The sequence below is a fragment of the Coffea arabica genome, chromosome 1c (assembly GCF_036785885.1).
Source record: "Coffea arabica cultivar ET-39 chromosome 1c, Coffea Arabica ET-39 HiFi, whole genome shotgun sequence".
NCBI lineage: Eukaryota > Viridiplantae > Streptophyta > Magnoliopsida > Gentianales > Rubiaceae > Coffea > Coffea arabica.
This window is the reverse complement of record NC_092310.1, coordinates 48,865,420-48,881,938: the sequence shown is the minus strand read 5'-3', so window position 1 is coordinate 48,881,938 and position 16,519 is coordinate 48,865,420. Positions and strand designations below refer to the sequence as shown.

Sequence of the window (16,519 nt, the reverse complement as noted above, 5' to 3'; positions counted from 1 at the left end):
TTGTCATGTCATAATTTTCAATTATTTAAGCATTTTCATAAAATTTAATTACTTTTTAAATTATTTTTTTGGTTTTGATGTAGCTATAGTTATTCTTAAGCAAGACCATTTTGGACTGCTATATCTAAAATGATCAAGGCAATGATTTTTTACATTACCATATTCAGGAGTTTTTGAAACCAACATAGTGCTGTGTTTCAACTCGCACATGATAAACATCATACATGTTTTTTAGCCTATTTTTCTTTAATTGTTTGGTATTTTTACACTTTAGGATGGTACAATGCAGTTGTAAAGTTAAAAATAATTTGGAGAGAGAGAGAGAGAGAGAGAGAGATAAAAAAAAAAGAGAAGAATATAATCCTTATACACATTTGATGATACTAATGTTTTAAAACTAAACTATTTGGTGATAATATTCTTTTAAAAGCATATAGTAATGAACATTATCTCGGTTGATTTTTGAGTTGGTCCAATCTTCGAACTCGCAAACGTGAAAAAAAAAACCACCCATTTTAATGCAAACTAGAAAAGTTGGATGTTTCAATTAGCAAACCATTAAATTGGGTGAATTTACAAAAATTATTTTGTAGACCTCTATTGTTTTTTGCCAGACCTCTAGTTATCAACCCATAAATTTAACTAAATAATGACAACTGAATTTTTTATTCTCATAATCCTTAAGCTGTAAATAATTGGCATGAAAGGGCTCAAATTTCATTTACCATACAATGAGTTTTTTTTTTTTTTTGGGAGAATACAATGAGTTTTATTGAGCTTAATTTGGTCAGCGTTTATTTTATTATTTTATAGTTCACTTTTTTTCACATTTTTTTTCTTTATTTCAAACATTCCTCCAATTTTCTTGCCTACGCTATTTCACTAAATAACCAAAGAGAACATAATGATTAATATTGTTAAATTTGCTATCTTAACTTAAAAGATGAAATATATTAATGTTAATGATATATTTAGCTTTAAATCTTAGTTCATTACTCTTCAATATTGATTTATGATTTTAGAATACTTGTATGTTTTTACTTAAGATTACAAATTTACCACTTCAATTAATTGTACGAGTCACCCAATCGCTTCATGTAATTTTATTGATTTGTATAATTATCTTTTAGATCATAAAAATTAGTTTTAACATATTTATGATGTCTTGAGTCATGACCCTTGACCCACTTTTTCCGGTTCGACCAATTTGGTCTGGGTTTCAAAATCGCGGGTGATACAACGTCCCCCCATCGCTCTCTCGATTCACCGTCCTTGCCTCTGAGAACTCATCATTTCCTTCAAGAAGAAAAGGAAAAGGACACTATCAGAGCGCAATTTTCCTCCGAAATACCACTGTAAGCTGCTTCTCATGCTCTCAATGTCAACATCGTTCAAATTATATATAGTTTACATGCAGGATTGAATTTTTTTGCTGGGTATTTTTGAATGGTCTTGTCTCAATTTTCTTGGTATTTCCATATTTCATCTGCAACTTTGTGACTACTCACTCCATTTATGTGGAAAAGGCTGTGAATATGGTTGAAATAGACAGTTTGGGCCCTGCTTTAGTTCAGGTTGAGCAGAAAAATCGTTGTTTTTGCCCATGCACCTCAATCTTTTGATAAAATGTCCACATGAGAACCCAAAAAAGAAAAATGCAAAGGAAAGAGAGATTTTGTTGCTTTTTGTGCGTTAATGTGTGAAATTGTGTTTGTGTGCATCACGCGCAAGGAGGCAGTGTTAGAGAGGAAGCAAAAAGAGAATACTCTGGTGTTAGTGGTTGCAATTTGGGATTTTAATTGATTGTTTCTTGAATACAATGTGCAATTTATTGTCATTGAATAAAGAAGACAACAATGGTTGTCTATTAGTACATTTTTCCTACACCTTACAGTTTTATCTTTGAGCCAAAGTCTCAGAAAGTAACACTAATTTAGCCCTGTCATGCACCTTACTCAGGTACAAGTGCCTAGGAGGAGGGGGAACAAAAGGAAAGAGTGATGCTTGGGATTTCTTATGGGGAGCTGTTTCTCATAATTGGTGCTACTGCTGCTCTAATTGGTACGCTATTGGCTATTCCTCCTTGTATAGATTTTGATCTTTACATCTTTTTGATGATTACCTACGTATAATTGATGTAGATTCCAAATATGATGAAAGAATGTAGTAAATTTTATTGTTTGCTATCATGACAAAGTGTGTTGTATTTTGGGGTTTTTCCATTTTTGCTTGGGAGGCTCCAAGGATGATCTTTGGAGATGATACTTTCTATCTCTTGCTCTGGCATATGTGCATATGTATTAGAGTCAACGTTGAATTGAGGTTTATGTGTTGATATTCATAGCTGTAGTTCAGGCCCAAAGGATTTGCCAATAATTGCAAGAACTGCGGGGAGGTTAGCTGGAAGGGCAATTGGATATGTCCAAGTGTTCCGTGGCCAATTCGATAGTGTTATGCAGCAATCTCAGGCTCGTCAGGTCTCTCTCTCTCTCTCTCTCTCTCTCTCTCTCTCTCTCTTATATACATATATATATATATACACACACACATACACACATAGATATATGTAAAGTGCACTTTGTCTTTCAATGATGTTGTAGATGAGCTGTACTAATTTTGTGTTTTGTAGGTGCATAAAGAACTACAAGACACTATTTCCCAACTTGAAGCCATTCGTCATGAGATTCGAACTATATCTTTCATGAATCCTGGTCCATTAACACGCAGCCTTGTGGAAAATGCTGTGAATACATCTCCTACCAATGGTATAGGTCTGCTTACAACTCTTGTTCTTAAATAGCCACAATCTTCTTTTTCCAGGTTTTCACCTCATTAACTCCCCCCCCCCTTCCCCCCAACCGTTTTTTTTTGGTTGACTTAGATGAAACTGGGCTGGGAAAAGTTGATAAAGAGAGCATTTCAGCAATCCCCACTGCTAAGGTTCATCATGTTGCTTAGAATCTACTTCCTGTTACTATTAGCAATGAGTTTTATCAGCAGGGGTTGAATTATGTCTTTCCTAGGGTTATGCTTCACAAGCCTCAGCCTCATCTGACATGCACAGCCAAGCTATAGCTTATGCAAAGTTGGCTGAATCTAAGTCATTGAACCCTGCTTCTGTGAACAATGAAGTTCTGAATGAGTTAACGGATGAATCTGGTCTTACCATCCTACCTGTTTCAGCTGAAAGTGCAGGATTGTTACCAAATCGAAAAGGTGTGAGTCGTTTTCTAGTTTTGGTTTTTGCCAGTTTCTGTCTTTCTTCTTACTCTCTAGTCTTTAATTGTGCTTCTATTTATCATCTAGACTTTTCAGTCTCCCTTTTGCTTTTTGGGTGATTTAGAGGGTATTTTCCAGAACTGACCTATTATCTGGAATAGGCAGTTAAATATCTTTATGTTTGACGATGCTCTAAAAGGTAATTTGGATTTGTATCTTACCTTATCTGTTGGTGGCACTAGATTAAACTTTTATTTCCTTGGTGAAGTTAAGACATGAACAAGTATTACCAGTTTTTATCAGGTGCTTGTTGCCTGGAATGAACTGGTAGAAGCTGAGGAGATAGTTTAGCTACTGCATAGTTATTGCAAATTTGCTTTTTTCTTTTTAGCATGTCCTTTTAGAATATGCTGCTTCATTTGATCTTGGAAATCAAGACTCTTTGTGACAAAGATTAGGCAAGGATTAATATAGTTAGGAGGAAGAGGTGGGCCCACCAGAGATGGAAGCATCTGCCTTGCTAGTTAGCACAGTTGGGAGGCATTTGGCAAGGCGATGTCACCATTACAAGAAATTGTTATTTTCTTTGGTAGAGACTGGGAGCTAGAGCAACAAAATCAGCTAGAATAAACAATAACGCACTCTCCAATCTTGCAGGCTGTTGGAGTCTGCCTGGTATAATGCATCATTGGTGTCTTTTATTTTGTTCCACAACATTAGGTCACAATCTACTGCATCCATTGATTACTAAATCTCGGAATCTTAGATTTTTATTTTAATATTACATTTTGAAAGTAAATGTTGGACTGTCGAAAAAGCTTGTGATTTAGCCTGCTGGTACATGAACCTGGCATCTTTAGGTTATTAGTGAAGCTGCTAGGATTAATTATGCCACAAAGAACTTATTGCTGATAGTGATATCAGATACGGTGATGGGATCTGATATAGTTTTGGAAGCAGTCTTGGAGGCAGAGGTGGCTCGTAATGCAAAAGACTTCTTTTCACAGCCTCAAAATCTAGAAAAACTTGAATGAGAAGGTATTATTCTGTTATCCTGATAAAGAGTTAGTGTGTTTTGCTTTTTGGTATTTATGGATCCTGAAGAGTGATGTTTATATTTTACAAAATATAGAATGTGCTATTGGAATATTGTCAGTTTAAAGAAGAATTACAAATGTTCTGACAAATAAAGAGGAATAAGCAATTATTATTATTAATTATTACTGTTTTTTTGGTAGTTATTAATAGAAAGCTGTGACCTGTTGTTTGTTTTTAGTTTCTTTTGCTGTTCTTTCTTTTTCATTGACCTTGAAAGGAAGATATCTTTGATCTATAATGTGGCTAGTTCTGGCTTTGATTCCGGGCTGTTTGACCGGCTTGGCATGTCCCAGATTTGAACACGATTTTGTTCGACAATCCAGCCAGCAAATTAGCTAAGAGGATCAAGCTCGGTACTAGTTGCAACTAACCACATCAACCTTATGCTTTGTCAAAGCGAAGCTGCCTGCCGTAAAATGGAATTTAAGAACCTCTGTTGTGCTGTTCTACCTTCACTTCTTGCAAATACATGCAACATCATTTCAAAAGGGGATGGATGATGATTTAGCCCTGACCTAGACCTTGGTCTGTTTACTGTACTGGCACCTTACTATTAGATTGTGAATATTGGAGATGCCTTATGCTGTACTCTTACTTTTAACTGATGAACGTCTCCAGCTAAAAGCTGTTTTTACCCCCCCTTCTCTAGATCTTGTCGTCTCTACTGTTTAGGCTGTTCTGTTCAATGTACATGCATGTACCTAATCATGGTGGGCTTTGTGCTTTTTCGTCTCGTAATTGCAGATCAAGATGATTACGACGTCAATGTTTACTTGGTACTTTCTTATTCGACTCTATAAGTATTAAGCTAAAAACAAAAGTTTGCCTTCAGGATTCTTTCTCAACTAGTAAGTGTGAACTGACTAAAGTTTACAGATGACAAAGTTTGGTCCTTGTACAAGCGTTTGGAGTCTAAAAATACCTTTAACAACATGTATTCGGATTCCGAAGGTTTTCCTACAAAAAAAATAAAAAATGAAAAAGCACCGAGTTGATCTAGATATGTTCATTTCTAGTAACTCATTGGAAATTATTCCAATCTGGAATTGTAGCCATCTACAATCTTGGTGGTGGTTGTGAGCCGCAGCTCTCCTATCATGACAACTGAAAATCAGAAGTGTTTTGCTCCATTCTCACGACTCGTGAGTGGCCTTTCTTGTCATATTTCATTCCAAATCTTACTAAGTTACTATATTTCATAAGAAAAATGCAATATAGCTGTCTTCCTGAAATAAAAACTTAACAACAACGTTACACAATTACCCTCAACGATATCAATAAGTCATTCAAATTTGGAGCTAGCCTTAACATGTTACGGGAGGGTTAATGTTGGAAAGCAGAAACTAATTTTTATAAAAATTAATAAAGCAGGAATACTTCTTCAATTTCCTTTGACAATATGGTTTCCATATTTTTGGGTTTAACTTTGTTTTACAGTATGGTTCCCCCCCCCCCACCACCCCCCTTTTTTTTGTTTAACTTTGTTTGGAATTTCTTTTCTTTTAGAATACTAAATTTTAGAAGACAGTAATTGCATCAACACGAATATCCAAAAATATCCCTCATCCAATTCGTATTTGAAGTTTAAGGCACATTTCATTATTTAATTATGCAAGGGTATTACTGAAAAGCAAAAACTGCATTACTAAAACACCAAATCACAATGGTGCTTTATATATATATATATATATATATATATATATATATATTGAAGGCTCTAGATAGTAATTATTTGGGATACTTTCAGAAACCTCTTTTGAGATTTCTGACAATTTCACTGCCCTCCCTTGAAGTTTTAAAAGTTATTGAAAAGCAAAAACTAAATCACTAAAACACCAAATCACGTTGTCACTTTTAATATATATATATATATATATATATACCTAATGTGCAGAGAGAATGTGAAGGCTCTAAATAGTAATTATTTCTCAGGTAGAAAATTTAGCATCACTGAAACATGTAGGTGGACAAATTTTGCGCATTCCTCTCATTTTGAATTGACGTCAACCCACACAAAGATCATAAAAATCTAGTTTTTCAATAAGTAATCATATTGCACGAAGTGTTAACTTTTCTTTCTCTCAATTAATTACTCTGGCGAATCTTCAAAAAAAATTACTTCTAAAATATTGAAACTGATAAATGCAGGTTACATAATCTCCTGTCTGCTAGTTTTTGACACATTTCCGTCAAAAAAAAAAAGCAAACTCTCAGATTGCCTTATTTTGATCAGTAGGGAAAGACAACGTGATTATTCTTCTAAAGTTTTAAGTTAATCCTCTACTTTGGAACTCGTCTTATACGATGAAATCTTTTCTGGGATCAAGATTCTTTTCTTGAAGTATTTTCGTCTTACAAGATGAAAAAAAAAAAACATACAGGGACCTTTGTGTTTTTTGTTTCTCAATTGCATGTTGGGAAAGCAATTTTCTCTCAAAAATTTTTTACATTTTTGTGAATATATTTCTTAATTTTTTTAATTTTATATATCAAATTATTACAATATATATTTTTTTCTATAAAAACTCCACAAAATAGCAATCCAAACGGGACTAAAAAGATTACAAATGTTGTAAATAATACTCAGTAGACAGGGGACACAATCCCGATTTCTTAAAATCTCATGCATTTAACTTGTATCTCTGATTTTGAAAATTACATCTGTGATACGCTACTAGTGTCCTAAAAAAATTTGTGCGTAAAAAGTTTACTGGAAATGATTAACTTATGGATACCTTATTCTTGTATAAGATGAAAAAAAACCAAAATTAGAATACCCATCAGGCTAGTTCTTTCTAGATTCGTAAATGCAACATCGGTGAAGTTTACAGAAGCAAAAGTTTGGCCCTTGACTTAAAGGCTACTCGGTGTTGGCAAAAAAGCATCGTGAGAGGTAGAGAGGAAAAAGATCACCGTACCGGTAGAGGTAGACACAGATCTGAGAATAGTGGAAGAGGGATCATCGGATTCGGCGCAAAGCAGCGGATGGGGAAGTGCGTAAGCTGCATTGATTTAATCTTAGGTAAGCTGCAGTGGCTGGTGGGCGAGGGTTATGATGGCTTAAATAAGCTGAGGGTGGAGTTAGGACTTGTAAGAACATTTCTTCTGTGTGGACGGCATTCTTCTTCAAGCCTTGAAGACTCTGTTGATAAAAATGGGCAGCGTTTTTACTCTCTTCTACTTGAGGATGGATTGCCCCCTGCTGGAGAGGTCTCTTGTTTTCGAAAAGTTGTGCACACATTTAGGGACCAAATCAGAGATGACTACATCCGGATCTTGGAAGCCATGCTGCACAATTTGCAAGGTTACAAGGACTCGGCCGGGTGCATGCTTCGATGCTATTCCGCTATGCTGGATCGCATAGTGGATCGGGATTGTTCTTGGGGTTCTGAATTCCTGGATTTCTTCTCCTCCTTGCTAACGAATCTTGATGATATTCTCTTCAGGGGCGAAGCCTGTAATCCAGGATTTGCCACACTCTTGGCGCCCCTTCACGAGAAGCTAAAGTTCTTGAATGGTGTCTTACAAGGAGAAATCCCGGACAATATCGAACATAAGAAGCATTGTGGATTTTTGGCTGTATATACAGCTTATCTCTGCTTCATGTGTTGGTTTTTGAGAGATTATAATGAAGTGTCTGATTGGATTAAACCAAACATTTCCATATCATTAGAGAAGATTTCTGCTTTTGCTGACCAAGCCCGTTTGACTTATTCTGGTGTCTGGGCATCTAGATCATTCTCAAAATACATTGATTTAATCCTAGATTGCTGCAAGGATGATTGTGGTTTGAATGAGCTGAAGATAGAGCTAAGACTAGCTAAAACACTTATTTTGTGTCAAGGATTTCGGTGTGATGAGACTAGCCATTTTGCATGGATTGTTGCTGAAAAGGCGAAGCAGTTTCACTCTCTTCTTCGTCGATTAGATGATGGATTAGCCCGAGCAGCATCTGATTTTCAACAATTTCTTAGGCAAGAAATCAGTGAATCGTATGACAAGATTTCAGATAAATTTATGTCTTATGTAGAACTGGATTTGTGTCCTTCTTTGGCCCCTTTTTTTTGGGAAGATAATTTCATAGAATTCTCCCAATCTTTGCTAGAGAATCTTGTGGATATTGCCGTCTGGGGTGAAGCCTGTGATTCAAGACTTGAAACATTGCTAACACCCCTTCAAAAGAAGCTAGTATTCTTTAAGAATCTCATTCTCTTTGCCAGGTTGCACGGCAAAAACCAGCTGGAACTTATGAAGTACTGTAAGACTCTAGTACCATTTGCAGCAGGTCTTTGTTATAAATGCTGGTTCTTTAGAGAAGATAATACGGTCCTTGATGAAATGAGCTCACAGATAGCTAAATTAATCGAGAAGTTCGAGTCTGTTGTTTACCAAGTCCGCAGCATCTTGGTTTGCGGATCATCATCGCTCACTGTGTCTACGAAGATGCATATGATTATAGCAGGGGAATTTGTAGATTCTCTCCTAAGTAATCTTTTGGAGCTACTACAACATTGTCCTACCAGGTTTTTGGAATCTCTGCAGCATCAAATGCGGATACTCTATGATGGACTGCAATTTTTGAGAAACATTCTCAAGAAGCAACAAGAGAAGTATGATGGGTTACCTGGAAGAATCAAGTGTATTATTGGAGTTGTGGTCAATGATGCTGGGGTTGTAATTTTCTCACTTCCTCAATATAACATCCCAGAAGCTTTGGCCAAGGAAATAGATATTAAGCTCTTTTGTTTGCTGGGGAAGATAAACACTATCAAGGCAGCCGTTGATGAAAGCTATCCTGTAGTGCCAAGGTTCAACTTCCGTACCACTAATGTGTTGGGGATTATCGATCACCTTCTAGATAAATTGAAGGAACTAGCAAATTATAAAGTTGATCCAGTATCTTCTTTTGCAAAGGACAGATCTGACTTCTTAAGATCATACTTGGAAAAGAATGTGGAGCATCCAACAGGGTGTCCTGAGCTTCAACCTCGAAACATGCAAGATCTTTCATTCCTAAGGTCATTCTTGGAAAATAATTTGGTGCAGCACAAACAGAATGAAAAGCTCCAACTTCAAGCAATGCAAGATGATCTAGTATTCTTAAGATCATTCTTGGAAAGAAGCAGGGAGCATCCCAACTACCATGAAGGGCTCGAAGCTCTTTGGAGTCATGTTGTGAAAGTGGCATACAAGGCAGAGTTTGTTATCGACTCGTTAATAGTTAGAGATGTATCATTTTATTCTCTGTTGTTACTTGATAATGTCAGAGAAGAAATTGTTAACCTTGCCCAGAAAGCTACCGAGATGTCCAAAGGTAATATCTCAACGATATTGAATAGATGATTATATTACGCTGCAAAATTTCTAATTATATTGTTCTCTATTTGGTTTTCAAAACAGCAAGCAATAAGCGGACTATTGAAGCACTCTACCAGGTGCCATCAGAGGGTGGTATCTCAACAAACAACAAAGCTGTGGTAGAATTGAAGGATGAGGCGCAAGCAAAAATTGATCAACTTATAGGAGGATCAACGCATCTGGACATGGTTTCCATTGTGGGTATGCCTGATCCAAGTAAGGCAACTCTAGAACAACAAATCTACCATGTTCCTTTAGTTACATCTCACTTTGACATTCTTTGCTTGGTATTGTGTCTCCCAAACATATTTCAAGAAAAATTTGTTGCTCGAGATTTTGGCTTGCATTGACAAAGAAAGCTCAAGATTCAAAAGAAAAACTCTAATTTACCTGAAAATCTACAAACGCTTGAAGAAAAAGAAATTCATGCAATTCACCAACAACTTTTAGCATCAAGAACAAATTTAGCAGATTTAATTGCAAGGCAACATTTGAAATTTGTGAGACGAAAAAAATCCACACATGTCGGGTATGCCAACCAGAAAGTATTAGCTGCTTTCAATTTTCTGAAATATTTCCGAGCTCTAATTATTTCCTAATTACTATTGAATTGAAGTAAAGGTCCATACTTTTCTTTGCATTCTGGAATCAAGAAAGAAGGCTGTAGGCTACATTTAAACTAAAATTAAAGTTGAATGATGGGGAAAAAAGGAAACATCAAACAGGAAAGTCATTGATTAATTAAACATTGACATGGAAATATTACAACAAATATTTTGTCCAGTAGGAATTTAGAATAATGGAGGGGTAATTTTGTCCAATAGGGGATAAAGTGAGACCAAAAAAAAAAAAAAATGTTAGGGATAAACTGAAAATTGGGGTATGCTTGAAGGAGACTTCTTGTGATTAACGCTATATTTCATATTATCTATTCCCTGGTGTTATTTGATAACATTTTATCCTCTGATGTTATTTGATGAAGTTGCAAAAGGAATTAAGCGTGTTAAGAGTGAAGCCCAAGAAGCTGCCAAGAGTTTGAGGCATCTGACACCACAAGGTAATATCTCAACATGGATCACAATAATGTTAGCACTCCATTTTGTATTAATGATATTTCATTCTCTTCTTAATTTTTTTGGAAAACAGAGATAAGCAAGACGAGTGGAGCATCCTACCAGGTGTCATCATCGGGTAGTATCTCAACAGTCGATAAAGCTGAGGTGGTCTTGCAGGATGTGGAGCAAGCAGTGATTGATAAACTTATAAAAGGTCTAAAGCAGCTGGACGTCATTTCCATTGTGGGCGTGGCTGGACTAGGCAAGACATTTTTGGCACAAAGAGTTTACCGTGATCCTAGAATTACATCTCACTTCCACATTCAGGCATGGAGTTATATCTCCCAAACATATTGCAAGAAAGATTTGTTGCTTCAGATTTTGGCTTGCATTGATCAGAAAACTCAATTTTCTGAGAAGGATGAATATCAATTGGCTCTTGAACTCTGGCAATGCTTGTTGAGACAGAGGTTTCTTATAGTTTTGGATGATGTTTGGGACATCGAAGCGTGGAATGCTTTAAAATCTTCATTCCCAGAGAAAAACAATGGAAGCCGAATACTCTTAACAAGTCGACTTACTGATATTGTTGGCAAACCTTGTAATCTTAGGACACTTAGTGAATCAGAAAGCTGTGAATTACTACAGAAGAAGCTGGCAGTTATTAGAGAAGGAGGCTATTCTCAAGAACAAAACCTTCTTGGGTGGAAAATAGCAAAAACTTGTAATGGGATGCCTCTATCAATTGCCATTATATCTGGTATCCTTGCAACTCTCGGTGAAGCTGGTTGGGAAGAAGTTGCAAAAATGGTAAGTTTAACTGCCATGGTTGGTGCCACAGAACAATGCCGCAGGATACTAAAGCTGAGTTACAGGCATCTGCCTGACCATTTGAAGCGATGCATTCTTTACTTTGGAGCCTTTCGAGAAGATCAAGAAATTTGTGTTCGGAGGTTGACATGGTTATGGATCGCTGAGGGATTTGTGCAGAAAAGTGAGTCGGAGTGCCTAGAGAAAATAGCAGAAGGCTATATAAGGGCTCTAATCAACAGAAGCTTAGTTATGGTAGGGCAACGAAGATACGCAGGTGAGGTCAAGACCTGTCGCATTCATGATTTGTTGCATGTCTTTTGTGTGAAAAAAGCCAAAAAACAAAATTTTCTGCAATTGGTGCGAGGGTATGATGAGGATCTTACATTTGATGAGCCATACAACCCACGTCGATTATCTATTCAAGCTCAACCAAAGCATTTCATCAAATCTAGGATAATTTGTCCCCAGATACGCTCTCTATTATATTCATCTCGAGATTTTGGGGTCCGCCAACTCCGGTGCAATTTTCGTTTCATTTTTCTCCTGAAACTTCTTAATGTGCTAGACTTGGAAAATATTAGTCTAGGTTCTGATTTCCCGAGGGAATTATGGTCGCTTGTTCAACTGAGGTACTTGGCAGTTCTAGGTTGGCTCAAGAATGGCATTCCATCCTCACTTGAAATGCTCTCAAATTTGGAAACTTTTCTCGTGAGAACAAAGGATGATGTTGGTCTTTCTTTGTTGCAAGATACTCTTCTAAAGATGCAGAAATTGAGGCATTTGCATGTGTATGGTGCTTTGATTGATATTAGATTGGCCAATGATAACCTTGAAAGCTCCTCCCTCTTGAACAATTTAGACACTTTTTCAACTATGAAGTTGTATCTGGGGCAAAGCATGGAAAAGATGATTAGAAAGTTTCCAAATATCCGTCAACTAAAATGCTGTCTCGTGGAATCAGCAGAATTTACTGCAGACAGCAATAGAGTCATGGTAATGAACTTTCTGAGTCATCTGGAATCACTGAAGCTGAATTTAGGTAAAGTGACTATGCATTGTGTTGAACTCTATCTCCCCTCCAGTCTACAAAAGTTGACCCTGGAGGAATTTTCCTGGTGTATAATTTCCACAATTGGAAAGCTACCCAATCTTCAGGTTCTCAGATTATATAGACAAGCTGATGGGGAAGAGAAACAGGACAGTCAAGACATGGAAAATAGTGAAGAAATGGAAGACATGGAAGAGGAGATATTCTTCCCAAAACTCAAGTTCTTGAAATTGAAATCCTTGAAGATAGTTAGGTGGAAAGGCTTAGGACATTGTTTTCCCAGTCTTGAAAAATTAGTTTTGGATGATTGTAAGAAATTACAAAAGCTCCCTTCTTGTTTAGGGGAATCTCCTCTTAAATTGATTGAGGTGCATCGATGTCCAAACTTGGATAGGAATTCATTTGAAGGCATTGAGGAACAGCAGATGGATTATGGAAACATGGATCTGAAAATCCTTATCTCGGAAGAATTTGAGGAGTCTTCTTCATGGTCAGATGGAGATTCAGACGGATGGCTACCAGAAGAAATTGATGAGTCTTCTTCATGGTTGGAGATTCAGACGGATGGTCAGGCTAATGATCATCTGCCATAAGAGGTACTATCTTCTGTATGGTTCTGTTTACATTGATGTCGTATTTGTCGTTGTAATGCATAAATAAGTTGCTATGTGTTAATAACAAATTAACGTACTATTTGATTAAATTGATTGCTCAAATATTGAGGATGGGTATGCTTATAATTTTTCCAGCTGTTTACACTTGTATCTCAAGTATCTGTGGAACTTATATGATGGAATATAAACTTACCTTAGTGATTTATACGTAAAAGACATGTTTCATCTGGAAAATGGGAATACGGAATCTGATACGATCTTATATTTGTGCTTATTTAGTTTGTCAAGTGTGTTGTGTCATGTGACATTATTTTTTTAATCCTTAATTTTATCCCCCCACCTGTCTCCACATCCTTCTCACCTCTCATTGTCAAGCCTGGAATTCGAACTTTGAACCTAATAGAGGAGAGAGCTCTGAGAGTGTTAAACATTTCTCTAGTCACTGGGCAAATCCCTGTGGTTACAGATGTTACAGGTGTGATGGTATATACTGTTGGGGTATATTCTGTGCTCTGCTATGCATTTAGCTTGTACCCTAACTGTTCTGCAAATTAACTGCTAGGGTGATGGTGTGTTGAAGGTGTGCCAGCAATGGTTGTTAAGAGTGGGAGCAAAATTTGACAGATTGTGGCCTAAGGTAGTAATTTGATCAGAGGTGTTTCAGTTCAGAACTGTCCTCTGGCTCTGGAACTCTCATCATTACACAAAACTGTCTTTTGAAGTTTCTTCTAGTAATTGCATTTTTAAGTACTTTTCAAGTTTCTTCCATTGAGTGCTTTTTAGGGTTTCAATAATCTTGATTCGATTATTGAAAACTATCTTTCTTTTGCATCTGAGCAAATACCACACGTAGCATATCTAGCCACAAAATATCTTTTTTTTTCCCTTATTTACAAACCATTTGTACGAAGACTAGATGCTGGGCAAAAGAAAATGCCAACTTAGACTAAATAGGGAGTTTTTGTTTTGAAGTGTCTATAGTTATTCTTAGGCAAAACCATTTTGGAATGCAATATCTAAAATGATCAAAGCAAGGATTTTTTACATTACTGTATTAGGGAGTTTTTGAAACCAACATAGTGCTATGTTTCAATTCGAACATGAGAAACACCATACATGCTTTTTAGCCTATTTTTCTTTAATTGTTTGGCGTTTTTACACTTTGGGATGGTACAATGTGGTTTTAAAGTTAAAAACAATTGGCGAGAGAGAGAGAGTTAAAAAAGGGGAAGACATATAATCTTTTTATTTGTATCATTTTGTGATACTAATGTTTTAAAACCAGAGAGTTAAAAGGACCAACTCGGTTGATTTTCAAGTAGGTCCAATCCACGAACTCAGGGCGCAAATTTTCTTCAAAATACCACTGTAAGCTGCTTCTCATGCTCTCAATTGTCAATCTCGTTCAAATTATGTATAGTTTACGTACAAGATTGAATTTCTTTGCTGGGTATTGTTGAATGGTCCTGTTTTAATTTTCTTTGTATTTCAATATTTCATCTGCAACTTTGTGACTATTTGCTCCATTTATGTGGAAAAGGCTGTGAATATGGTTGAAATAGAAAGTTTGGCCCTGCATTAGTTTATGTTGAGCTGAAAAATTGTTGTTTTTGCCCATGCACGTCAAGCTTTTGATAAAATGTCCACATGAGAACCTAAAAAAGAAAATGCAAAGGAAAGAGAGATTTTGGTGCTTTTTGTGTGTTAATGTGTGAAATTGTGTTTGTGTGCATCACGTGCGAGGAGGCGATGTTAGAGAGGAAGCAAAAAGAGAATATTCTGGTGTTAGTGGTTGCAATTTGGGATTTTAATTGATTTTTTTAACACAATGTGCAATTTATTGTCATTGAATAAAGAAGACAACAAAGGTTGTCTATTAGTACATTTTTTCTACACCTAACAGTTTTATCTTTGAGCCTAAGTCTTAGAAAGTAACACTAATTTAACCTTGTCATCATGTCATGTGCCTTGCTCAGGTACAAGTGCCTAGAAGGAGGGGGAGCAAAAGGAAGAGTGATGCTGGGAATTTCTTATATTGGCTGGAAGGGCAATTGGCTATGTCCAAGTGGCCCGTGGCCAATTCGATAGCGTTATGCAGTAATCTCAGGCTCGTCGGGGGTCTCTCTCTCTCTCTCTCTTTCTACATGCACATAGATATGTCTCTGTATGTTTGTGTCTGTCTGTATACAAAGCACATGCATGGCATAGTTAGTGATTGAGGTTCACTGGCTAGACAATTAAAATATAAAGTGTACTTTGTCTTTCAACGATTTTTGTAGATTAGCTGTACTAATTTTGTGTTTTGTAGGTGCATAAAGAACTACAAGACACTTTTTCCCAACTTGAAGCTATTCGTCATGAGATTCGAACTATATCTTTTATGGCCACGTGGACAATGCTGTGAATACATCTCCTATCAATGGTATAACTTCTTCTTTTAACCTTTGTTCTTGAATAGACTGCATTTTCCCTTTTCAGGTTTTCACCTCATTACACGTCCCACCCTACTCTTTTTTTTTTCCGACTTAGATGAAACTGGGTTGGGAAAACCAGGTAAAGACTATCTTTCTCTTATCCTGATAAATAGTTTGCATGTTTCTATTTTTGCAAACTATAGGATGTGCCTATCAGTTTAAAGAAGAATTATAAATGTTTTGAAAACTAAAGAGAATAAGCAATTATTATTACTATTGTTTTTGGTAGTTATTAATAGAAAGCTGTGACCTGTTGTTTCTTTTGAGTGTCTTTTCTGTAGAGTTTCACTCCTGTTCGTTCTTTTTCATTGACCTTGAAAGGAAGATATCTTTGATCTGTAATGTGGCTGGTTCTGGCTTTGATTCCAGGCTGTTTGACAGGCTTGGCATATCCCAGATTTGAACAAGTTTTTGTACGACAATCCAGCCAGCAGGCTAGCTCAGAGGATTAAACTCAGTATTAGTTGCAACTAACCACATCAACCTTATGTTCTGTCAAAGAGAAGCTGCCTGCTGTAAAACGGGTTTTGCGAATCTCCGTTGTGCTGTTCTACATTCGCTTCTTGTAAATACATGAAACATCATTTCAAAAAGGAATGTATGATGGTTTAACCCTGACCAAGACCTTGGTCTATGCATTGTACTGGCACCTTCCTATTAGATTGTGAATGTCAGAGATGCCCTATGGTGCACTCTTCCTTTTTAACTGATGAATGTCTCAGGCTAAAAGCCGTTTTTCCTCTAGATTTTGGTGTCTCTACCATTCAGCCTGTTCAGATCACTGTATAGGCATGTATCTAATCATGGTGAGCTTTGTGCTTTTTTGTTTCGTAATTGCAG

At 36.5% G+C, this 16,519-nt stretch overlaps 2 protein-coding genes across 20 annotated transcripts; both read left to right on the top strand.

Annotated features, from left to right (window-relative positions):
- Positions 1-1,184: 1,184 nt before the first annotated feature.
- LOC113723470 (uncharacterized) lies at positions 1,185-5,096 on the top strand. 11 transcript variants are annotated; one of them, XM_072074831.1, is made up of 8 exons: positions 1,185-1,355; positions 1,960-2,061; positions 2,356-2,477; positions 2,630-2,771; positions 2,882-2,940; positions 3,024-3,216; positions 4,168-4,257; positions 5,062-5,096. In XM_072074831.1, the coding sequence occupies exons 2-7, from the start codon at positions 2,001-2,003 to the stop codon at positions 4,251-4,253; spliced, it is 663 nt and encodes a 220-aa protein (XP_071930932.1). In that variant the 5' UTR covers positions 1,185-1,355; positions 1,960-2,000; the 3' UTR covers positions 4,254-4,257; positions 5,062-5,096. The 11 variants fall into 11 exon arrangements, with proteins under 11 accessions (XP_071930932.1, XP_071930925.1, XP_071930920.1 ...); XM_072074824.1 differs by lacking the exon at positions 5,062-5,096 and adding an exon at positions 4,720-4,965; XM_072074819.1 differs by lacking the exon at positions 5,062-5,096 and adding an exon at positions 4,611-4,965.
- Positions 5,097-6,867: 1,771 nt separating this feature from the next.
- On the top strand, positions 6,868-16,423 carry LOC113723473 (uncharacterized). 9 transcript variants are annotated; one of them, XM_072074790.1, is made up of 9 exons: positions 6,868-9,631; positions 9,718-9,891; positions 10,658-10,732; positions 10,822-13,187; positions 13,768-13,842; positions 14,528-14,573; positions 15,182-15,323; positions 15,514-15,627; positions 16,049-16,423. In XM_072074790.1, exons 1-4 carry the CDS (start codon positions 7,303-7,305, stop codon positions 13,182-13,184), a joined length of 4,941 nt encoding a protein of 1,646 aa, XP_071930891.1. In that variant the 5' UTR covers positions 6,868-7,302; the 3' UTR covers positions 13,185-13,187; positions 13,768-13,842; positions 14,528-14,573; positions 15,182-15,323; positions 15,514-15,627; positions 16,049-16,423. The 9 variants fall into 9 exon arrangements, with proteins under 9 accessions (XP_071930891.1, XP_071930895.1, XP_071930885.1 ...); XM_072074794.1 differs by having other exon boundaries at positions 15,514-15,758; XM_072074784.1 differs by having other exon boundaries at positions 14,491-14,573.
- Positions 16,424-16,519: the final 96 nt, after the last annotated feature.